This window comes from Sander vitreus, chromosome 20, assembly GCF_031162955.1.
Source record: "Sander vitreus isolate 19-12246 chromosome 20, sanVit1, whole genome shotgun sequence".
Lineage (NCBI taxonomy): Eukaryota > Metazoa > Chordata > Actinopteri > Perciformes > Percidae > Sander > Sander vitreus.
In genome coordinates, this window is record NC_135874.1 from 4153724 (window position 1) to 4176338 (window position 22615).

Here is a 22615-nt window from a genome sequence, read left to right on the forward strand (position 1 = left end):
GTATGGGGAAATTGCTTTTTTTTTTTTTTTTTTTTTGAAAAATGTAACATTTTCTTGAGGAATGACGCCTAAGCCCCTCGCCAAATATGTGCACTCAAGTCTTCCACAAAACTAGGGATAACACTGCTATGTTTCCTGTGTCATTTGTGAACATGCCATGATTCTATCTTACAAATGAAACACTTTTTTTGTCCATTAGATTCTGCAGTGTGTGGCTCCCAAAGGACCTCTAGCCTGCTCTCGAACCTATTTCTTTGAGACCACCCACACTCCATACCTTGGTGAGGTTTTACTGTAGGACTTTGCTTATTTAATATTGATCAACTGCACATTTGTTTTTAAAGCATAGTTCATTAACTCAGGGGTGCAAGCTATATTAACTAACCCTCTGTCAGAATTGTTAGTGTGAAATGTTACTTTGCATGAAGTCAAATGCAGCATCCAGAAAGGGCTTGCCTGGGGTAAAGTGTAATATGAGAAGCCTCTTATTTGTATTGTTAGTATATCATTTATTTACACTCGCTGTATTTCACCCACAGGAAATCAAAACACAGGGCAAAAGAAAACGGAAGTCTTGTAAGTGATTTCATTTTGGCTCTAATAATCAGTATTTTTTCCCTGAAGGCTAGTGGCTGGCCATTGTTAAATGTTAAAGAATGTTTGTCTGAATTAAAGAGTGTGTTTACTGTTTTATTGATAGGCTGTTGTCACAGATATATTCAGCTGCTGTTCAAGCAGTCCTTTCAGGAATCAAATGCTACTCCTGCACCTCCAGCGCTACCAAGGTAAGAAAAAAAGGGCACCTATTTTAACATTTATCTTTCAACATGGACTTTAAAATGACAGAGGCCTGTACTACGAAGCAAGATCTGGGGTTACCGAGGTTAGTTCAGGTTCAACCCAGGGTTTTGTGTATCACAACGGTGGGTCCCTTGTTACCGGGTTACATCGGCATGGTCATTTATGCTGAACACCTAACCTGCTCAAGATCAGAGATCAACCGGTACGAAAGCACCGCCTACTGATCAATCAATACTCGATTGATAACGGCGTCACCGTTCTTAGAAGATCCGGTGGAGCTTGGTGCGCGGAGAGAGAGAGGTGCGCTCAGAAAAGTTAAAACATTTAGAGACTGACAAAACTGTAACATTCCCTGATGGGTATTTTGATGAAAGATATAGATTTTCAGTGGAGGGAATTACGTATCTTTGTCAGCTTCTTGAGCCATATGTTGCCAATGCGACATATCGTTTTGAATTATGTTTTTATATTTATTTTTTATTTGCTCCCACGATCGCTTCCCTCTTCCAGGGTTGCAACTGAAAGAATAGGCTAAAGCAATAACAGTTTATGGAAAGCACAAGTGTAATTATGGTCCAATCTTGTTGTGCCTGACTGATGGGGAAGTGATATTGATAAGCCGTTTAATTTATGCATTTACAGTGTCGGCAATTTTTCACCAGCTTTCCTTACTGGGTTTAGCTGCAGCGACTGTATTGCTTTTTGCCTGTCTGTGTTCTTCTTATTTCTGTAGGATTATCGTTTGCTCTTCTTGTGTAAAATATGCGGCTCTGGTAGACTTGTCCATGTTTGCGATTGGTCAAATGGTGCAAACACCGCCCCTTTTACGTGAACGCACTTGTCGCTAGTTTGGGAAACCCTGGGTTGATTGAGGAAGTTGACAACCACCGTCATGTTACACCTTATGCGGGAGCGCGGTTGTTAGGTTTGGTGAAGACGGGTAACGGAAACAAATCCAGGGCGTGTTGATCTTGATTCGTAGTACAGGCCTCGGGTTCATTAAGGTTTATTATTGCAGGCTAAGGATGTAGCAGAGAACACCTTTCTCATGGCTTTGGACTCGATGAATTTAAGTCCGTACCGCAGTTCTCTCAGGTACAGTTTGATTTTGATTTTTTTTCACCTCTGTGTGAGACTTTCAGCCAAGCATGAAATGTTTTGTATGTATTGTTTGAGGTTTGATTCTATGTTTTCTCTCCTCAGGTCCAAATGTGAATTCAGTATTCAAGCAGTGAATATGCAAGGAAGGTAAGTCTTAACAAGTCCTTATTGAACATTTGCAAGCATTTGTATTTTCTGACACAGCTCCTTGAAAATGTAATTGTCTTATTTGAAAAGGAAAAAAAATACTACATTTTGTAAAAATGTGATTTCAGATCTTAAGAGCCTTATTTTTGTTTTCAGGATCATTCCTTTGACTGATGAAGAAAGCCGTTATGCAGTTAAAACAGTAAGTTAGAAAAGGCTATTGTTTTTTGCTTGACCAAAGGATAACAATGAAATGACTTCAAATGAAAAGTTTTTATTTTATTTTATCCGGATTAATTCAACTTTTGTTTTGAAGGCCTCCATGACTGTCCATGACATCCGAGACCTGCAGTGGAATAGGGGCGACCTGGGCTCTGTGGTCTTCTCTGAGTCCTTCTTGGAGTCCAGCATCAACATTCAACAGAAAGGTACAATATTGATTTGATTAAGTCTAATTAGAATTGCTGATTGATTCCACAAATAAATGTGATTTACATAATAAGCAGGACATCCACATTTCACCGTTAACAGAAAAAGGCAAAAGTAATTTTAAAACAACAGAGCACTGGTCTAAAAATAGCCTATTTTCTGCGCTGATGATCATATTCCTCATTTATCTTCCTTGTTTGTCATCGTTTGGCTTTGTTGTTTGTACTCAATTTTAAACATGTGTGTTTCCTCTCCTGCAGATGGCACTGTGTCCTCAGACAGCTGCTACGCCATCCTGACTACAACTGTGCCTCGATATGCCTGCTGGCTGGTATGTGAGGGGCTGAAAATCTATTTCAGATCACTTTGTAGAGTCTTGTACAGTCTTTCAGTCTTCTTCTATCCAGAAAGCATGTTGTCAAAAAGTCTTGTGGTCATGTTGTTTTTAGATGGAATCTGATGTCAAGCAATCTGAGCAAGCCCAACATCTTGCTAAGGTAAGTGTCATCATCATGTGTCTGCTGCAGTATATGAATACATGTTTATGTATGTGCATGTGACATCATCACTGAGATTATGTGTTTTAAACAGAAAGAGGAAGGCACGTGTTTGGGAACTGCTCTGACTATAGCAGATGCTGCATATGTGTTCTCCAGCAGCCAGCTCTCCACACCTGAAGAAGGTGACACTCTCCATTAATAATAACATTTCTGCCATGTAGTTGATATTTATATACAGTAACTAGTAAGTTACTATGCTGCTGTGTAATTTTTGATTCTTAGATTTCTAACTTAGCCTGAAATCAATTGTCAAAGTCAACTTTACACCACCCTGTGAATAAGGCTATGGTTAAAAGTCTATTTTATTGATTCACCGTATTCATTTCTTTTTGATTGTGACATTTACAAGATATTTGTTCATATATTCTGGCCAATGTCATCCCTTATGTGACAATACATTGCATCATTTTTTAATATTTTTTTAAATGTTGATCCTAGGAAAAATTATTTTCTTCTCTGAGGGACTCCTGTTTATCCATTCTCAATACGGAACCTTTACCCTGTCCAAGGATCACATCAGCACCATCAAGTTCTATGATCCGGTAATATTTACAGTTCTGACACAGTGTTTCCCACAGATTAGGGCTGTCGGTCGGTTATAATAAGTTTATTTGATTCACAGCTGCTACATATAGTGTTTTGACCTCGACAACCCAACTGCATTTTACCTAGTGTGACTAACTTTCTAAAGCAGGCACAATTGCTTGTTTGCTAAGAGTCGGGTCGGGACTCCAACATTAACACACTGACAACATTGTATTCAGAATATAAAATATTTTTATAGCACTTTTTAACATGTGATTGTGTAAAGGTGTTCACAGGATACCAACCTTGTGTGAACTTTTGAAATTCGCAAGTCGTCTTCTCCATAGACAGTGTTTTCATGGAGACAGACGCTGAGTGCACGGGGGGGGGTCATTGTGTGTGTGTGTGTGTGTGTGGCGTGAGTGATAGAGAGACGGAGGAGAGCAGGGAAAGGAAATGCAGCTGAAGGAATGCTGCGTGTTTTAAATGGCGTTAAAAAAACACCGTCTGACACATAGATGATCACATATTTACTTTTCTACTAGGGCTGAACGATTTGGGGGAAAAAATCTAATGCCAGATGTTACGATTAGGGTTTTTTAGCTAAATATTGCACATTCTACGATTATGTGATAAGGTAATGAAAAATAAATGAAAGATCCACTTAAAAAATAGAACATTTCTGCAAACAATCTGTGATATGTAACATTATTCCAGCATTTATCTCATGAAAGAAAACAGTAAATATAATAATGAAAAGAGGAATAAAAAAATGTTAAACCCAATGTTAGACCAAACATTCATATATACATATATATATATATTTATTATTTCTGTCTTCTTATTAACAGGACTCCAGTGCTGTGGCATCTCTGCTTGTGGAGTATGAGAGCAGCGTGCTCCCACACCTTCCGTATCCTCTCCACAGCGCCGACCATTGTCTGGTCTTTGCTCTCCAGCCCAGGTCAAAGAGCCACAGGGCCTTCTACTCCAAGGTACGGTCTTTAGCCAGTGACTCTGACAGGGTTTGAGTCTGAAGAGGTACACATGGGGCATCACAAATCCGGTCCCTTACAAATTTTGATCCGGCCCCTATGTCAATTTACGTACACTATGTATTAGCCCATCTAGTTTTTGTCACTTTTTATAATGTTTTTGGCACTTTTTCCTTTGGCTTTTTTTTAAATTTTTTAAATTTTTTATTTTTTTACTTTTTTGAAGCTTATTCTGACATTTTTTGATGACCAAACTGTAAGTGACTGACTATATGAGACATGCAATAATACATAAAAGCAATAAACTATACATGTTTGGCCCTTGATGTGATTCTCATTTTCCAGTGTGGCCCTTAACGAAACTGAGTTTGACACCGAGATTCAGTCTCTATATCGTGCCTGTATAACAACAATTTTGAGGGATGAGTTGTGAATGAAATATCATTTAGGACATGATTGGGTTTTGTGTTCATTCATGGATGAGCCATTATTGTTTAACTTTTTCTTCACTTTAAGCTCATTAAAGATACAGCTCCAGTTATATGAACCTTATCTCTCTGCAGGTGTTGTCAGTGTGGCAAAACTCTAAATCTGGACTCACTCTGCAAATGGTGGACCAGAAGCACCTGACCTGCAACCAGAACAACATGTAAGAAAACTGTATCGTCTTTACAACTTAAGATTAGTTGTCTGTATGCTAGATTCCAGTAGAAATCTAATTTGATCCAATAAGATCAATTAAAACCAAATATGCATACGTTTTTGATACATTCTGACACAATGTAGTTGAATGTTCCCAATTTGTTTTAGAAAAAGTGAAGAAAAAACAACAACATTTGAATATGTTTTACCAAGCCCCTTTCTTATCATGTCACAAGATTTTGAGTTTGTGATTCTGTCAAAATAATGAATCAGTCTTCTGATGCTATAAGGTAGGTATGTAAGGTCTGTCCATTGAATCACAACAAAGACATTGTAATGACTTCATTTTCCTCTCAGGCACACCAAACTGCAGAAGCTACATGACAGTCAGGAGCCGCCCGTGGCCAAACGCAGGGGCAGCCTAAAGACTTCATACTGCCAGCTACCGGAGCAGGACATGTTAGTACACACTCAAGTCACTCAGTAGAGTGCTTCACAGTTGGACCAAACAAGTAATGAAAAACCTGATGCTAGGTATTGCTTCACGCAAATACGAGTAAAGCGTGATTTATGGTTCTGCAGAGGCTCCATGCAGAGTTTTCCCCGTAGCCTACGTAAGTGGCTTGAAATTTATACTTCACGTATCAGTGCGTTGGTGTGTGCGTCGAGCTGACGTGTGTGGGGAGTGTGTGGTAGAGCGAGGGAGAAAGTTAGAGAGTAACGGCGATTAGCTTCAGAGCGAGTACCGACTCTAGAGTCATAGTGAGAGAAACAAAGTGTCTCCTCTGTGCTTTCTGACCACGGTGGGAAATCTGTAGCAGGAAAAGTGAACCCTCTCCTTGATTTCATGTTGTCTGTGGAGAAGGAGAACCAAGAAATGAGGTGGGGGAATTGCAATGCTGCCAAGCCACGGCTGAGCGACGTGCGGGAGGTGCACGTCAGGCTACGGCGTAGCGTCTGGCGTAGGGTCGTGTCTCCACGTACCTTCGTACGTAGCCACGGCGTAGATTTAACGCAGAAGTATATATCAAGCTTAATAAGAATTAAAGAAGTGACTGGTGGAGGGAAATTTGAAGTCTTAGCTGTAAAATGAAAGCACTCATTTTCGTGCATTACCTTACATACACATGATCGGTCCCAAAGTACCTCTTTAATGTAGTTGTGCCTGTGAGTTGTAACATCATTTCTGCTTGCTGATTGTTTGGTTCTGGTCTATGCCAGGTTTCTTCAGCACTTTGCCTTGAGTAGTATCGGTCAGGAGCCCATTCTGTATGACCACCTGGGGGTGCTCTTCCCCTCTGCAGAGCTGAGGAATCCAGTTAGCAGTCAGGGAGACAAGGTGAGCATATTAACTAAGGTGCAGTTGATATTCCTAATTTGTAAAAATGTATACAAGGAAAAAAAAAAAACATGTCTGGTTCCTTCAAAGAATTCTTTCAGATACAATTGAAATCTGATGTGGTCTTTTTTGTGTATGAGAAGGTTGTCATAACCATCATCACTGGACTACCGGGAAGCCATAAGAAGAGACTGTGCAACTTCCTGGTCCAGTTGAATAAGGAACATGGGAGGTGAGAGAGATTTTCATCCAACAAGGTTTCTTTGGTTTCATTTTTGTTTTTGTTCCATGTGTAGCTCTTTCTAATCTCACATGACTTATAGCTATTTCATAGTAATGAGAATAACAACGCAAACAAAACCAGTACAATTTAATTTTCACTTGATCCATAGATGGGTGGTGTACGAGCCTGATCCTGACAGCTGCGACAGCTTCTCAGCCTCTCACCTGCAGCAGTATTTGTCCAGCTTCCTGGAGAGCCAGAGAGGCCCAGGAGGGAAACCTCGTCTGTTGGTGCTCTCACCTGGGTAAGAAAGCCCGCCGATCAGCTTGATACAGCTTGGTACTGAAAAAGTCAAGACTTCAGTTGTTCCAGTAGAGCTGAGCTAAATGGTAGCATTACATTCCAAAAATACCTTAATTTGAAAATGTTATCTGACATTTATCATTTAATGTCTTGAATACTAACAATTTCATCCCAGTACATAAAACATATCTTAGCATCTGTACCTTATGAGTCTTCAGAGTATGCTGCGGTATTCAAACCTAACAATAACAGTGTTTGAAGAAAATAGAAAAAGAAAACACTTAATTAATTTACTGTTGTTTATCAGTGTGTGATGTTGACTTATTCATTTGTAAATGTTACTGTTTGGACAGATACACAGATGTTCTGGATGTGGTCCAGGCTGTGCTTTTCCACCCTGACCCAGTTGTCCAAGCGTGTTTCACCATCGGCGCTGTCACTGCTTGTGTGGACCCCCTCGCCTCCTGTATGGAGCACAGGTGAAATTTCAGTAGATAAGTCTCAACTCTGCAGCTGTTAAAGTAAAAATAAAACAATCTTTGACTGCCATAAGTGATTTTTGCCACTCCAATCACTCCTGCAGCACAATCCGCTATTCTGCTATCTGTCCGCATTTTCCAAAAACATACATTTTCACTAAAAATAGCTTCCATTTGTTCCTAGCACAAATTGAATAGGTTTGCTTATATTTTTTTGTTTGCTACCACTGTATGCTAGTGTAGTTGCATGCAGTTGGCAACAAATGTGAATTAAAAAAGTGTATTAAGTAATGTTTTGGCCTATTTTGCAAAGTTAAAAAGGCTAAACAAGCTAAAACACACCATTAACAGAACCTGAGATTCTAGTTGAGGTTTTCACTCAGTTATGCTTTCAAGTAACATATGGAGAGTCCAGATGATGACAGACAGGGCCGGATGTTGATAAATTGTTGAAGCCCCAGAGGTTTCCAGGACGGGGTTACATGACACTTTTAGCTATTGAAACTCAAGGCTGGGTCCCTTTTTACAGAGAGGATCAGTCCTACATTTAATCTCACTCTCCTTTTGTTACAGGCTTTAGATGTAGCTTACAGAGTTTCGCACTGTCGAAGATTTCACTGAGCTGCTCCACTCAATATGACATACCACTCTGGGTAATAGACTGTTTTCCACTAGACAGCCTAGCTGCATTTGCCAGAGATACTTGCATACAGATGAAGTCAGTCTAGACGGTCTGGTTTTTAAAACATGCTTTGATAAAAACACTACTGCTCCTGTCTTTCTTCGCCAGAATTTTAATTGAAAAGCGAGTAGGTGTTATAACAAATGCCCTGGTAACTTGATTCTGCACAGTCACATTCAGAAATACTAGAGCATATATGCAGGAAGAAAAAATCTACCTGGAAACTCCCACAGTGAAACTCCCAATAAGGTGATTTCTGGCGAGTGGAGATTTCATTTTAATTTATTAATACATCTTAAACCGGTTTTGTATCCTGTGCTGTCATCATATTGTGACGAGTCTCCTGTCGAACTCTGAAGTCCTACTTGGCTCAGCAGTGGAAAAATGTATAATAAGAGGTTTAGTTAGCAATGTGGTTAGCACTGACTTTTCCATGTGAGGCATCTTCAACAAGCCCCCCTATCACTGTCTGTTGCCAAAGATTGTGTGGAGATGTGTGGACCCCCACTATGGCGCTAATTGGGTGTGGTTAGCCCAGCTTAGGCCTGACCTGCCTGTCAACTCCCTCAGCATAGCCCTGTAATCCCCCAGGTCCATGTGCGACCAACACCCCCCTCCTCAGTGAAGCTCATCAGTCAGTCATGAGCCATTCTTTGTGATGAATGTAGACAGTTCATTACATCAGGACAGGAAAGATGAATGCCTTTCAAATTGCTGATCCCCCAGCCTGCAGGCTCGCTAAGAGCTGTGGTGGCTGGAGGGGTACTTGGCTCAGAAGAGTTAAATAGAGAGTGGTGTATAACAGTAATCGATTTGAGAACTCAGGATAAGTTATTTTGAGATTAAAAGAGATTACAGAAAAGCTTTCACATTGGCCAGTTGCCAGTCACAGTCGTGATGTCACCCTATGAGAAATGCCTCACGATTGATAACCGGATTGCTAGCCTAGGGCCATAACATGGAATTATCCTGTTTTTTACTGCACAGCTTTGTCAAGCACCCATTATTCATTAATATCATTTTTGTTAGTGATGATATTGTGGAGCAAGACATGGGTTAAAATAAAAAAGACTGAATTAAATAAATTAAAACACAGCTCTTGTCACTCAGGAACAAAAACACCCTATTTTCAAAAAAATCTATCTACAATGCTGCAGTGACCATCTCAGTCAAACTAAATTTGCATTTGACTGATGGATGGCAGTCAGTCCTCACCCTGTACTCAACTATACTGGATATTTAACTTAACTTCTTCTGTCCCTTGTCTGTCACTGAAGGTTTGCATTTCCTAAGCTGTTGGAGCAGTGCAGCCAAGGTAAGTCCTGTCTGTCTGTCTGTCTGTCTGTCTGTTGCACTGTTCTGCCCTCCAGTTTTCTGTCAACAAAATACATATAAGGATAAACTTCTTAAACGGAATACTGAAAAAATGTCTTATGATATTCATTGATATTGAAAAAGTATTTTTTAGACGTGGAATGCTGTTTTGGAAGCCGTTAAACATAGCCATTTCAAACATATGTCATGCAGTACAATATATAGTTGTAATGTACAATGTAATCATTAAAGGTCAAGAAATGTATGATTTTTGTCAAACTAAGTCAGAGGAGAAGTTGTACATGTATGACAAAAATAATACTCATTGTCACAGTTGAGTAGCAAATCCCACACAAACCAGTGAAGAAGTTATATATTGTTACATACAACAATGCTTTGTTAGCTTTTTTTGCCAATTGAATGCAAAATTGTAACTTATTGTCAAAATATTTCGCACATTTTTTTTATTGTGAAAGTACACTTTGAAATATCATACATTCTAAGTGCATTACATTTGGAGGTTGAGTGAGTTTGCCATTCTGAACTCAGAGTGATGGTGGTAAAACCCAGTTATTCTCCAACACTATTGTGAGAGCACTACAGCCTATTTTGTTGTTAAAGGTTTTAAACAAAGTTTGAAGGGTCTGTACTAGAAATACTGAGACTTTTTTTTTTTTTTTTTGTCATGGCTACATGCACTAACATGCACGCACAGCCGGACCCGTTATCAAAAGAAAGAACGGAGAAACTCGGTGGCATGAGTGTCCTAGTTAACTCGCTATTAATCGCACTTTTTTTTTTATCTCTTCTTAATGTACTTTATAAGGGATATTTTTTCAAGTTTTGAATGCTCAAGTGGTATTTGAGACTCGCCTACTCCGTTGGTAATTCAGTCACATCGACAGTAACATTACATGCAAATAACTTTAGTCTTGTGGAGAAAACCATCTGAAAGGTCTTTGAAACTCAACTTGCCATTCAAAAGCCTTTTCTTTGTCCATTTCTGCTCAATGAGCTTTGTTTCTGCCAGCCACCCACTCCCGTTCATGGATGTAAAATATGACCCACTACTGTCCCCTTGCTTTCAGCAGTATTACCAATAAACCAAACCCAGTGTGAAATATAGTGTTTCTGATGTGGCTACACGTTTGTGATTTTGTTTTTGTCAAGAAAGTGAGCCAGTTTCTCTCGGAATTCATATTTCCTTTTTGCGCCTCTTGTATGTCAGGTATTGTGAGTACAGTGGCGTTCACTGGGCTGACAGCAGAGCAGAAGCGCCCTCTTGTGCAGCATGTTCATCAGTTGGTACGCTCTGCCAACCCCACCGCAGCCTTCATACTGGCAGAGAAAGGAGCTGTCACTAGGTAGGCGCCCACAGAAGCATGATCAATGTCACAAACAGTCATTTAACTGCTTTTATCTAAAAAAAAAAAAAAAATATTCAGTCTATAGGCTACATTTTATTCCACTTTATGAGTCTGTCTGAATCTGTTGGGTCAGAGCACGGCTCGGTTTGAACAGTAATGTGTTATGAACATTTCCCAATGTATTCTGTACTTAAAGAATATTTCATTTTTGTAATTAAAAGCCCATTATGGATAAAGGATATTTTCACAAGTAGTTATGTGTTTTTTCATGTTGTATTTTGTACAAGTTAAGTGTTGCATATAATTCTTTTTTTTTCCAATTAGGAATGAAGATGTGAATCTGATATTATCTGATAGCAGCTTCAATGAGCCACAGATGCTGAGAGCGCGTTATGTCCTCTACCCTGGATGGTAAGACCCTCACCCTGTGTCCCTCTCTACTGGTTGTGACCCTGTGCGTCCTCCTGGGTACACACTCAACCTTTTAGCCGCTGAGCGACAGATTGGTGTTGACTCCTGCCTCAGCGTTCCTCAGTCCTGCCTCGCCTCCCTCCCTGCAGTGTAATTGCCACTCGACTACAGTAGTGGGGGTATCGGCTGCCGATTGCTGTAAATCCCCTCAGGGCATCTTGTATTCTGTCACCAGCTGCCTGCTGGCAGCACAGGAACAAGCTGTTGGCCATGCAGTTGCCATGTTCTCAGACAGGGTATCCTTCCCTTTGGACTAGGTCCATTCAGCCTTCATGCCTCAGTGGTCAGCCTAATATGAACCTCTGCTAAATCCTCCTCTCAGATCATACACTGGATATCTGGCCAGTCTGCTCTTTTTGCTTTACTCATCTTCAAGCTTTATTTCGTGTGTACGTGAGTGTGTTTGAAAGGCTTCTCACAAGTCCTAACCCTTTTTTTTTTTAGCTGCTGATGAGACTATCTACATTTACAGATTTATCATCCACTTCCACAGTTTTACCAGTTAAAATCACAAACACTGGCCTGTTTCCTGTGGGCAGCTGGTAGAGTAAACAACCTCCCAGCCAAAGACAAAATGTAGCACAAACATTTGGCTTGCTAGACTTAACTTTCTCACCATTTGTGTAATGTGCATGTGTTCTGTGTTTCAGGTGCAAAGGGCGATTCTGTTCCGGTTCTGGGTCTCTGGTCCTCACCCAGCAGCGTGTGGCTTTCAAGCGGCCCCTAGAGAGGCCTCTATTTGTCACCCGCTGTAAAGGTGAGACCGAAAGGAATCCCCCCTTTTCTTTTGACTCTTACATGTGACAGAAGTTCCAGATATGACCTGGCAGGGTTTGATGATTATTATATAAGCTGCCTTTGCCTCCAAATATGGAGACAGCTGAGGTCTCAAAGTAATTGTTCGCTGTTGCTGTAAAGCAATCTGTGATCTCAAAGGATCCACTTATGACATCTTGCTGCCAATGTTGCTTTTCAGAACATTTGTATTGTAAATCACAGTACTAACTGCTAAAACTCTCATCATGTTTCTGTAGCATTGAAGTCATCACTAAGGCCAAGCCCCTTCCGAGGAAATGTGTACAATGTTTGGGGAAAAGTCAGATTTTCTGGTAGGAATAACACATTTTCATTTTATTTTTGTCTTAAAAAATACAATGCCACTTCTGCAAATATTTTGAAATTTTCAGATCAGATTTTAAATTCCAGAGAACTTGCTTTTGTTCAGCATTACTAAACATATGTGACTTCTTTTCCATAGTAAATATTTAACCTGCATTTGCATTTCCCAGTTTTGGGAATTATTAGAAAAAAGGTTGTCCTCAAGGCAGGCAAGAAGCTCCTGACGGTAGGAATATTGCTCGGTTGTTGCTCTGGTGTCTGGTGTTTAGAATTCAGCTCATAGTCCACTGGTTTGGTTTCCTCCACGTAGTTTCTTTCTCACTCTTTTTTCATCTGGAGACCTGTGTAGAGTTGTTGCATGAGGAGAGAGTGCAGGTGTCTGTGAGGAGATGTGCAGAGAATGTGCAGATATTTTGTAGAGAGCCTGGGAAGATACAGTAGTATGGAACGAATGTGGAGACTGTACAGTACCATCCTTATCCTAATACTCGCATTCCCTTGGTGTCAAGTGTGTATCTCAGTCACTGTCTTTAGGGTAGTGTATCATTTACATCACTTTATATTTAGTTATTTTTACTTTATTTTTTTGTATTTAGCTGTTGTACATTCAGTACATATTTTACATTAAGTTGGGAGATATTTTATTTTTTTACCACACACGTGAGTTCTATGAGCCATTTTGGGAACAGAGAGGTTGTATAGCTGTTAAAACATTAACACCCCTCCGACAGCATGCTGTTGTCTCCATATGGAGCTGCTGAACTGTAGCAGGTGTAGGATCGGGCATCGAGAACCAGTTCCAACTTGGAGTCGTTTAAAAAAATTACGATTCCAATTGGAACATTTCTTTATTGGAATCGTTTTGAATCGTTTCGAATCCGATCATCGGTTCCAAATTCAACACGCGCAAGTTTTGGTTTCCGTAGCGGCCACCGTACTTCCAGGCGCTTGTTGTGTTGCAGCCATGGAGCACAGTAAGCAGCGCTTTAAAGTGTGGCTTTTAAAAAGCCCGGTAAAACTGTAAATCACCATTGAATCAAAATAAAATGTTCCTCTTATCTGTGATATAAGCATGTGAACCGTTTCAACTCCACCCCTCAAAGAATCGGAATCGAGCATCGATAAGAACCGGAATCAAAAAGAAGAATTGGAATCAGAATGTGTTAAAATCAAAACGATGCCCAACCCTAAGCAGGTGTTACACAAGGTGTGAACTTTATGTGCGACTTGGATGTGAGTTGCTCATCTCTGGAACCTCCAGACTCAGACCAACTGATGGAGGTGAGCTACAACACAGTGAGCGGGAGCCTGAGCATTGTCCCTCTGACCCCGGGCCCCAAAGACACCACCACCCCCTGCTTCCTGATCTTTGATGGTGTCGGCCTCACTGAGGATGGACTGAAGGACTGGCTCCGGCTGTGTGCCAAGCAGGTAGACATTTAAATAGGCTTGCTGTTTTTAATTGCAATACACACTGAGACTCATGCATAGACCTACGATGATGGTAACATCAGTCAAGTAATATAAGAATTGTTGTGTAATCACAAGGCTGTTGTTTCTGTTTGGTGTTGACAGAAGCAGACAAAGAAGCCTAAGAAGACTAAAAGTACTTTATCACCACAAGAAATCAAGAGCATACACGTGAGTGTGTTTATATTTATTATTCTAATTTTATTTTTACCGGTGGGTTTTGTGTGGACAAAACGGCATTAAAGCTTGATTATGGGCAATGATTTTACGCAATGCACATATGCACTTCCCAGCTGCTTGTTTCATGCTTGGTGGCTGTAAGAAATTTAGCAGATGCAACCGGCAAGAGATGGAGAAGAACACTTCTAGTTGATGTTGATGTTAACGTGAATCTAAATAATGCAAGTTTCAACTTATTAAAATGTATTTAAAAAAAAAAAACTTGCTCTGCAAATACATGTGGAATGAAATGCATTCAACACATTGTATAGGCCCCAGGGTTACATGAACATATGCTTTCTGATAAACCATGAATGTAAGCATAATTGTGTTTGTTTACAAGAAATCTCCACAGGCTACCTTTACTTTTATTGTCAGTGAATGCCACAGGAATAGCAAAAAGTTTGTTTGTTTATCAAAAACATTGACTGAACTTGATATTATATGTTCTTGTTTAGATGACCAGGCACCTGGACCCACTACCACCAGGCTTCTTCTACAACGGTTATCAATATGTTGACATCTTTGGAGAAAAAATGAACTTCCATCCCTGTATCCTTTTCCAGGCTATTCTCATGAACTGCTTATACGTATAGCTAAAAAAGTAATGCATGCTGTAAGGCAGCATCCTCTACTGCCTGTAGTAATTGTGACCGGAGCACCCAGTATAAGAGTGGAAAAAATCAGCGTAGGAAGGAGGTCGGAGTGGTGGATGACACAGGACTTTCACCCAAACCACAAAATGTCTTTCTAATTCTAACCAGTCGTTTTGGTGTCTAAACTTAACTGTCAAGTATGCTACGTAACGGTGACCAGTTTCCGTTTCCCAGTTACCTTTTGGTCCCTATACTGAACTTTCACGTAACCAGTGACCAGTTGCCGTAATTTCGTAAGATATACAAATTGTTGTGCATAAGTTTACATACAATATCATACGAACCCGTTGGTGAGAATACGTTGCCTTTTCATAGTGGTGACTATTGTAGAACCTCAACTACTGTACATCTAAGTTGTCACTCAGGCTTGGAATACTGGAGGATTTTCATATTTCAAAGGCTAAAGAAAAGAAAGAAACCAGGGCACTTAAATCAGCTGTTTAACAAAAATGTACCTGGCGTTGATACAGTTTGATGTTAGTCAGTTTAGTTAATAAAAATCCAGCTCTGTGTTTGATAAGTCATAGAAAATGTGTACAGTTTAATTGACAAATATAGATAGAAAGTTAACTTTTTTGAGAGCAGTGATCATGTATCATTGTGCAGGTCTGCTTGCATCTATATTTACTGTTTATGGGGTTTTTGCACTGTTGCCCTTACATCGCTGTTACCACAGACATGGAAGAGTTTATTAAAGAGTACCTCACCAAGGCCAACCGAGAGGTCGAGCAATTCAACAGTCAGCTGGAGCTGCAGGGACAGCCTGACCTGTTTGATCCATGATAGAATCTGTCTGTATGTCCACTGCCTCCATCTGTCTTATTTAACCGTAAGGGGAACCACTGTGGGAGGGGCAGGGAGGGCTCCGGGGCTATGTACTAAACACTCCACTAGAATGGTCAATGTGTGGTCACACCACATGCATCTGCAGACGCTGCTGCTAGAAGTCCATTCATTATCTATGTACTATGTCACTTTGTTTCCTAATTTGTGTGCAAATGAGCTTTTGAAAAATGACATGACCCATCTGAACCAGTTACACATGGCATGGCTGTTTGCCTTACTTCCTACTGCAACACCACTAACTGTAGTTAGCACTTTGGCGAGTTAGGTATCATATTTATCAAATGAAATTCGACAAATTGATGTGGTCACTTGTGTTAATTCAAATTAAGACAGGTTTGTCAAGAGATGAGAGTTGCTCACAACTGCAGACAAATCTGCAACATAACGCAACACAAGACTCCATCTTTAAACCAATGTGATTACGCCCCACTAAGCCTGCAAGCTATGGGACTTTCACAATTGAAGGGAATTTCCAACTGCACACTCCTACAGCTCGTGCATTTCTGTTTATCACAGTTGGCAAATTAATGCCTCTATTTCTGGACAGGCATGGATAGCCGTGTGATTCTGGTGGGCTCCCTTGTGGGGTTTCTCAAGAATCGCTCCTCCTCTGTTGTCACCCAATCCATGGCCCACCTGTTATCTTGTCTGCGTGCCACGCTGCAGCAGCGGGAGCGCTTGGCCATAGGGCTGTAAACATTGGACAGCCTGTTGGCTGCAGACAACTGATGGACGATGCCATTAATCACATAGCTAAACACCGTCCCAGTGCTTTATTTTAAGACTCCTAAAGTGAATCTAATGAAAGTGGCAATAAAGCAGACTTCAGTCCCTGCAACAAAGTGTTGTATAAAACAGCCGAGGCCGTCAAGAATCACATTGAATCACTCCAACAGAAATTTTACCTTAAACCACTGTGTTCTATTCATTATGCTGCTAGTTAAGAGTGAGAAACCAGGTAGACACAAAACGTTAAGCTAAGCATCACTGCAGCCAGGTGTGGATCACTAATTTCGTCATTTTGGTCAAAATGTTCATTTGTTAGAGGTGTGAACATTCCCACATTTTGTTTGAATCTTTTGGGTAGGTAAAGGGGGAAAATGAAATAATCTGGGAAAACCTAGATTCTCTGTTTGGGTAAACATGAGTAGAGCCTTTAGTGAAAAGTGATAAGGCTTTGTATTAGCAGTGTAATGTTGCAGAGAATCAGACTTTATGTCCTGTTTAAATGAGTAGTTATACTACTGTTTGCTCTGCGTTCGTGTGTCACACTAATGGTGTATGCATGTCTTCCTCTTATCAGGGTTCCTACACAGGTTTTGAAAATCTGTAACTTAAAATGTGTTTGATTGGGTGGACAACTGGTGCTGTCATTTGTACAGTTGCATATTTGGGTCGTATAAGACCCACTAAAATTATAAGTTGGTATATCTAACAAACCGAGCATTTTAATGTGAAAGCTTGGTGAATAAGTGGGATTTAGAAGTTGTAAATGTGTAGGAACCCTGCTACAATCTCTGGAGATTTGATGGCTTTCATTCATTATGGGGTCAGCAGTGTAACATGCATAGTAATTTATCTTTGGGTCATGTGGCGCTAAGTTTGTCTCGAGTAAAATGATACTGACAAAGGAACATTAAAATGCTCATACAATTGTGCACATAGTACTGCTGCAACTACAACAGTAGAGAATATTGCATTGGCCTTTGTACACTCACTGTACCAAAACAAACGGCCTGTATTCAATAATGAGTACTGAGATTTTTACCGTCTTGCTAAGAGAATATTTTAAATCCAAAATCTAATTCTTTAGGAGACGGGGGAATTCTTGCTAGTGTGGTGAACACGTATTCACCGTTGTTAGGTTTCTTGTCTAAGATATTTTTAGATCACTGGTGACCTTAGTGTATTTTGGGTTGCCGTTTACAACGCTGGCTATGTCGTGTTTTTACATGTCTATCAGTGCTGTCAACAGCCAGTAAAAATCAATACTTTTGTTTTCAGCTGGCAGACAGAGAGACTGATAACATTGTTAGCAAGTTATTCCCCCTCTCCCCCCTGGTAGTGTCTACAGATTCAAAAATCCGGAATCTGAACTCGAGCTGACACTGCTGGCCCCATCCGTCCTCTCAGTAGAGTCCACTCTAATGATCTAAACAAGCCATACCATCTTATCCTAGATGTGCCACTGTCTTTTAGAAGAATAATCCAATGCATAGGATAGCACATAACATAGCAATGAAGTATGCCTCTAACATGTATTACCCTGGCATGTTCCAGCCAGCAAAAGAGTTACTCAAAGTTACTCATTCCCTTATCTCCTCTCGTACACTCCTTCTCTTTTACTCTTTAAAAAAGTGCAATTGTACCTTGTGTTTTTATATATTGTACTTACAGTACCCTCAAATAGCTCTTTAAGGACAAAGCAAAGAATTGAGCTGCTAAATTCTCAGTCTCTCACAGCGTGTATTCTGTGATCTAATGGATTCTGGCTTTGAGTGCTTGTAAGGGTTTTGTGCAAAATGAGATGCCACTTGAAAAAAAAAAAGAAGCTTTACCTCCACTTACAAATGACAGCTGGAACGTAATGCAAACAGATTACAGTGCTTTTTTTTCTTCTTTTTTTTAAGTGGAGCATGATAGTATGCAACATAAATCCTTTGTTGACAACATGATAACTGTTGTTTGAGCTGGGTCCTCTGTTCAGCGTTTCAGGGATGCATTCTCAAAGCAGTCTGTTGTGAGCAACAGTTGCTGTCGCTCTGTAGTTATGTAATACTGCAGAGAGTTACCTTGATTGACAGTGAAATAGTTGTGAGGCTGACGTATGGGAGACTGAAGGTTCCACAACTTTGAAAGCTGTGACACATGTCAAAGAGCAGTGAAACTGAAACTATAATTGGCCAAGAGACCAAAGAGTAGTCCTTAAAGAGTTGAGGGTTATGTAACATGTTTGTGATATCTAAATCAAATTACCACTAACACATATACAAGACTACTGCTACAAGTATGTCTACACTATTTTGCATGTGTTGAGATGTCATGTGAATATAACTCTACATATTTTATGACAAAAATTGCCTTTCACCAAACTGGTACAACAACAAAGAGAAAATAATCACATTTATTTTACGTATCTGCTAAGAATTTGAATTACCTCAAAAAAAACGAAAAATTGTATTTTTATAAGACTGTGAATTGAACATTCTAGGTGCAAGCAAAACGTCTCCTTTCGCACAAGCTACAAAAAGCAAAAGCAGATGCAATTGTTTTGTAGAAAAAAAAACTCAAAGAGAATCTGAATGGTCGTGAGATGTCAGGTTTTTCTGATCCAGCAGTGCCTTGGCTACACGGCTAAGAAAAGCAGAGATTAAAGCTGCATTCAGAGCTCCATCCCTCTCCCTGTCCCAGGCGGGAGGAGGTGTTGTTAGACGAGTATCCGTCCTTCAACAGTGTTGGTGAAAGGGATCCATAGAGTCGTTCTTTAAAGCAATGTTGTTGTTTTTACTAAGTCAGAAGGTAAAGTAGGCAATGTCACACAGGGGGAGGCCGCTGGAGGGCTCAGGGCGATTCAGGTATTCTTGCAAATTAACCAAAAAGATGTTGAAATATGGGCTGCATACCACAGCAAGTACTGAAACCAGTACAGTTTGTGTGCTTAAACTGTATTCAGGCTCAAAGTAGTACATTTCTTGGTTGCTTATTGTCTTTTAGTACACGGATGACATCAATTCAACCAAATGAGATCAAATTCATTAGCCTGGATGCCAGCCGAACTTAGCCCCGCCCACAACATTTTAGGTCGGGAAGTTCGGTCTGGACTTGATCCGTTGTGGAGCAACTATGCTCGAACCAGAGCTGTTTGGACCAATCAAAGTGTCAGAGCGGGGTTCATACGATGATGGACAGATGATCAACAGTAACTGAAACTGCCGCCTCTGCCTTTGATCTGTCGAAGCCTGCCTTCGACTTGCAGCTTCTGTGACGTCTGTCTCCGTTGCTCTGATTGGTTTTAGGTCTATCCAATTGAGTTGGGGTGCGCGATCACGGAAGGCTTGTATCATGTGGATGCACCAACAGTATTGTTGCCATTTCTCAGAATTCCTAATGGGGGCGACAGAAATGACACACTATAGCTTTAAGCTGCATCTTTGTCAATGTCAGTAATATCCTAAATAGCGGGAAATAGAACTAGAATGCCCAGCCCTAGTTGGTTTACAAAACTTTGAAGTTTTGTATCAGAGTACGGACAAAACAAAAAGAGTATTTAAGTTTGTTGGGTGACCCTTACTTATTTGCACACTGGGGACCCAAAGAGCCCTCCACAAGCCTCTCAGTGTGACTGCTACGCAGCTCTCTGGCAAACTGAGCACCCTGGTGTCTTCATCCTGTACGTGGAGGCTAGCCATTTTGTAGCTGAAGTTATAGGACAAAAACAAAGTTTGGTGTTAATTGGTTTTATACAAAGGGGGGAAATGTGGTGTTCTTGTACTGCAATGTGATAACGCAGTATGCGAGGTTATTGTTCTTTTTCTAGTTTTAAAGATTGGCTCCATGTTCAAAAGGGCCATCTGTGTGGAACGTATGCACTTCTTGAAGAAGCGGCTTGAAAATGGATTTTTAACTGTCCAAATATTTCTCAGGCCTCAGGGGACTGTTGATACTAATTGTTTGAGCTGTTCTGTCCTAGCGAGGTTAAAAGGGAATCACAGGCTCTTCACCCACACAGTCATCACAGACAGCGAGAGGAATTTGCTCAGGTGTATTTATTATTTCCACACCTGAGATTACATATTTGCCCTATAAAACCCAAGTGTGATAGAAGAAGATGGGGGTGAAATTGTGGTTAATATCTGTAGCCACACACCGCCAGCCGTGTACAAAAAAAACCTGGATGTTTTATTATTCGTGTCAAGTAACGATTCAAGTTGAGAGGTTTTTGATGTTGTGATGGCAGAATTAGATCTGGGGGGAAAGCAAAGGGCTCATTTCTTCTCCGCTATCTACACGCCGTCCAAAGTAAAAGAAAAAAACTTCTTATGGTCTCTATTGTAATGACAAGAAAAAAAAGAACTTCAAAAGTGCCAAACTGACTTCCACATTTTGTTTTAAGGGTGTTCACAGAAGGTGAGCAAAACTGAATTGCGTTTGCACAAAATTACTGTAACTTCTGTTTTTTTCCTGTGACTGATGCTTTTATAATCCAATTGTTGTTTTTATTGCACCACGTAATCCATTAAATATTTATATGGTTGATCAATGTTTGTTCTTGTGTCCAGCTATTAACGCACTTTGTTAAGAAACGAAGGCAGCTGAAATAGTATAAAGAGAATATGAGGAATCCTGCACACACAGTTTTAGCCCTCATATCCTAATGCTGTGTGTTTAAAAGAAAGGAAGATTGTGTGTGGGTGGGGGGTGGATAAAAGAAAGGAAGATTGTGTGTGGGTGGGGGGTGGATAAAAGAAAGGAAGATTGTGTGTGTTCAAAAGAAAGGAAGGTTATGTGTGTATGTGTTATTAAAAGAAAGGAAGTCTGTGTGCGTGTTTAAAAAGGAAGCTTGTGTGTGGGTGTGTTTTAAAAGAAAGTAAGAGTGTGTGTGTGTGTGTGTGTGTGTGTGTGTGTGTTTAAAAGAAAGGGAGATTGTGTGTGTGTGTGTGTCCTGGTATTGTTGGCAGGCAGATACAATGCTCCACATGGCTCACCTCTGACATCAGCGTTTCCTCGCCTTTCTCCTGCCACCAGTGCCGCCAGTTTCTCCCCAGCGACTCAAGGCAAGACCCCCCCCACACCCCCACCCCCAGATGCACTTAACACACACTTTTACCATATCGCTACCATTAACCGCCCTTTTTTCTCCTCCGCGCCCCTCTATTGTATTTTTACTGAGGCAGTGAGCCGAGGCTATTTGTGGGCTATTATGACAGCCACATGTAAACACTCATCACTCTCACTAGCGTCTGCCAAATCCTGCAGAGTGGGCCCAGGTCACTGCAACAATAGTACACTCTACAGCCACTTTTATTAGGAGGGGGGGAGTTCTTTTCCTTTTTAAACTGAAGCTAAGAAGCCAATATGTTGCATGTTCTAGTATCACCAGCCTTGACCCCAACATAAACTCGCCCATGGGTCAGTTTATTACGTATGCCTAGCTAACAGTAATGCAGTCATAATACAACAGTCCTGCAGTAAATCCTACCTTCAGTTTTTGAGAGGTGTCGATTCAAATTTTGGAGGCTGCTGTTTGTGGTGCATGTTGAATTTTATAGTGTTATACTGCCAAGTGTTTTTATTATTTTGTCGACCTCATTTACATCAGTGAGGGTAGGCTAAATAACAGAAATGCCTCTCTGTATAATGGAATACAGTTCAGCAGCACTGCAAACCAGTAGAGCCTCAACAATGCTCTGACATTTTAGAACTCACCGACTGTACTGACTTGTAGGATGCTCCTCAGCACTGGCACTCTACTTTTTCCTTTTTTTTTTTTTACTTTTATAATGGGTATAACGTGTGTGTGGGGGGGGGGGGTGTGTCTATATCTGTTTACATGTGCTTTTAGTGGGTATTGATTGTCGACCCGAATGACACTCACTAAAAGAAGCGTTACGTCATAAACATTTATGAATTGTTTATAATGTTTACGACTTGTTGATGACAGTGTCATGTCACTCATGTAGATACCTTCAAGTAAAGCATAACCTTTCAGAATGAGCACAATAAAGTATCGAATCTTAAATCAAACTACATCCTTCAAATTATATATATATATATAGTATTTTTCCAATTTCAGTTCTAAAAAAAACAACGAATGAAAACATACAATTTAAGCTGTGTCTCAATACCATTGTACATAGTAATTCCAAGCAGGTTTTGAGTATGTATCTTTCTGGACATTTTTTATTCTATATTTCTTTTCGCATTTTA

General features: G+C 40.3%; 1 protein-coding gene across 1 annotated transcript in view; it reads left to right on the forward strand.

Moving 5' to 3' along the window:
* The window catches only part of dnaaf9 (dynein axonemal assembly factor 9), a 28259-nt gene extending 7317 nt beyond the window's left edge, over window positions 1-20942 (forward strand). Inside the window, exons 11-37 of the mRNA XM_078276783.1 lie at window positions 200-281; window positions 540-576; window positions 701-785; window positions 1820-1896; window positions 2005-2049; window positions 2206-2251; window positions 2366-2477; window positions 2739-2809; window positions 2928-2975; window positions 3070-3160; window positions 3477-3580; window positions 4415-4558; window positions 5122-5207; window positions 5558-5659; window positions 6422-6539; window positions 6683-6771; window positions 6932-7066; window positions 7419-7544; window positions 9504-9541; window positions 10769-10904; window positions 11232-11318; window positions 12029-12135; window positions 12413-12487; window positions 13759-13928; window positions 14073-14138; window positions 14645-14738; window positions 15519-20942. Coding sequence (XP_078132909.1) covers window positions 200-281; window positions 540-576; window positions 701-785; window positions 1820-1896; window positions 2005-2049; window positions 2206-2251; window positions 2366-2477; window positions 2739-2809; window positions 2928-2975; window positions 3070-3160; window positions 3477-3580; window positions 4415-4558; window positions 5122-5207; window positions 5558-5659; window positions 6422-6539; window positions 6683-6771; window positions 6932-7066; window positions 7419-7544; window positions 9504-9541; window positions 10769-10904; window positions 11232-11318; window positions 12029-12135; window positions 12413-12487; window positions 13759-13928; window positions 14073-14138; window positions 14645-14738; window positions 15519-15625 — 2478 coding nt within the window. The 3' untranslated portion in view covers window positions 15626-20942. The remainder of the gene's footprint in view (window positions 1-199; window positions 282-539; window positions 577-700; window positions 786-1819; window positions 1897-2004; window positions 2050-2205; window positions 2252-2365; window positions 2478-2738; window positions 2810-2927; window positions 2976-3069; window positions 3161-3476; window positions 3581-4414; window positions 4559-5121; window positions 5208-5557; window positions 5660-6421; window positions 6540-6682; window positions 6772-6931; window positions 7067-7418; window positions 7545-9503; window positions 9542-10768; window positions 10905-11231; window positions 11319-12028; window positions 12136-12412; window positions 12488-13758; window positions 13929-14072; window positions 14139-14644; window positions 14739-15518) is intronic.
* The last annotated feature ends 1673 nt before the right edge of the window (window positions 20943-22615 follow it).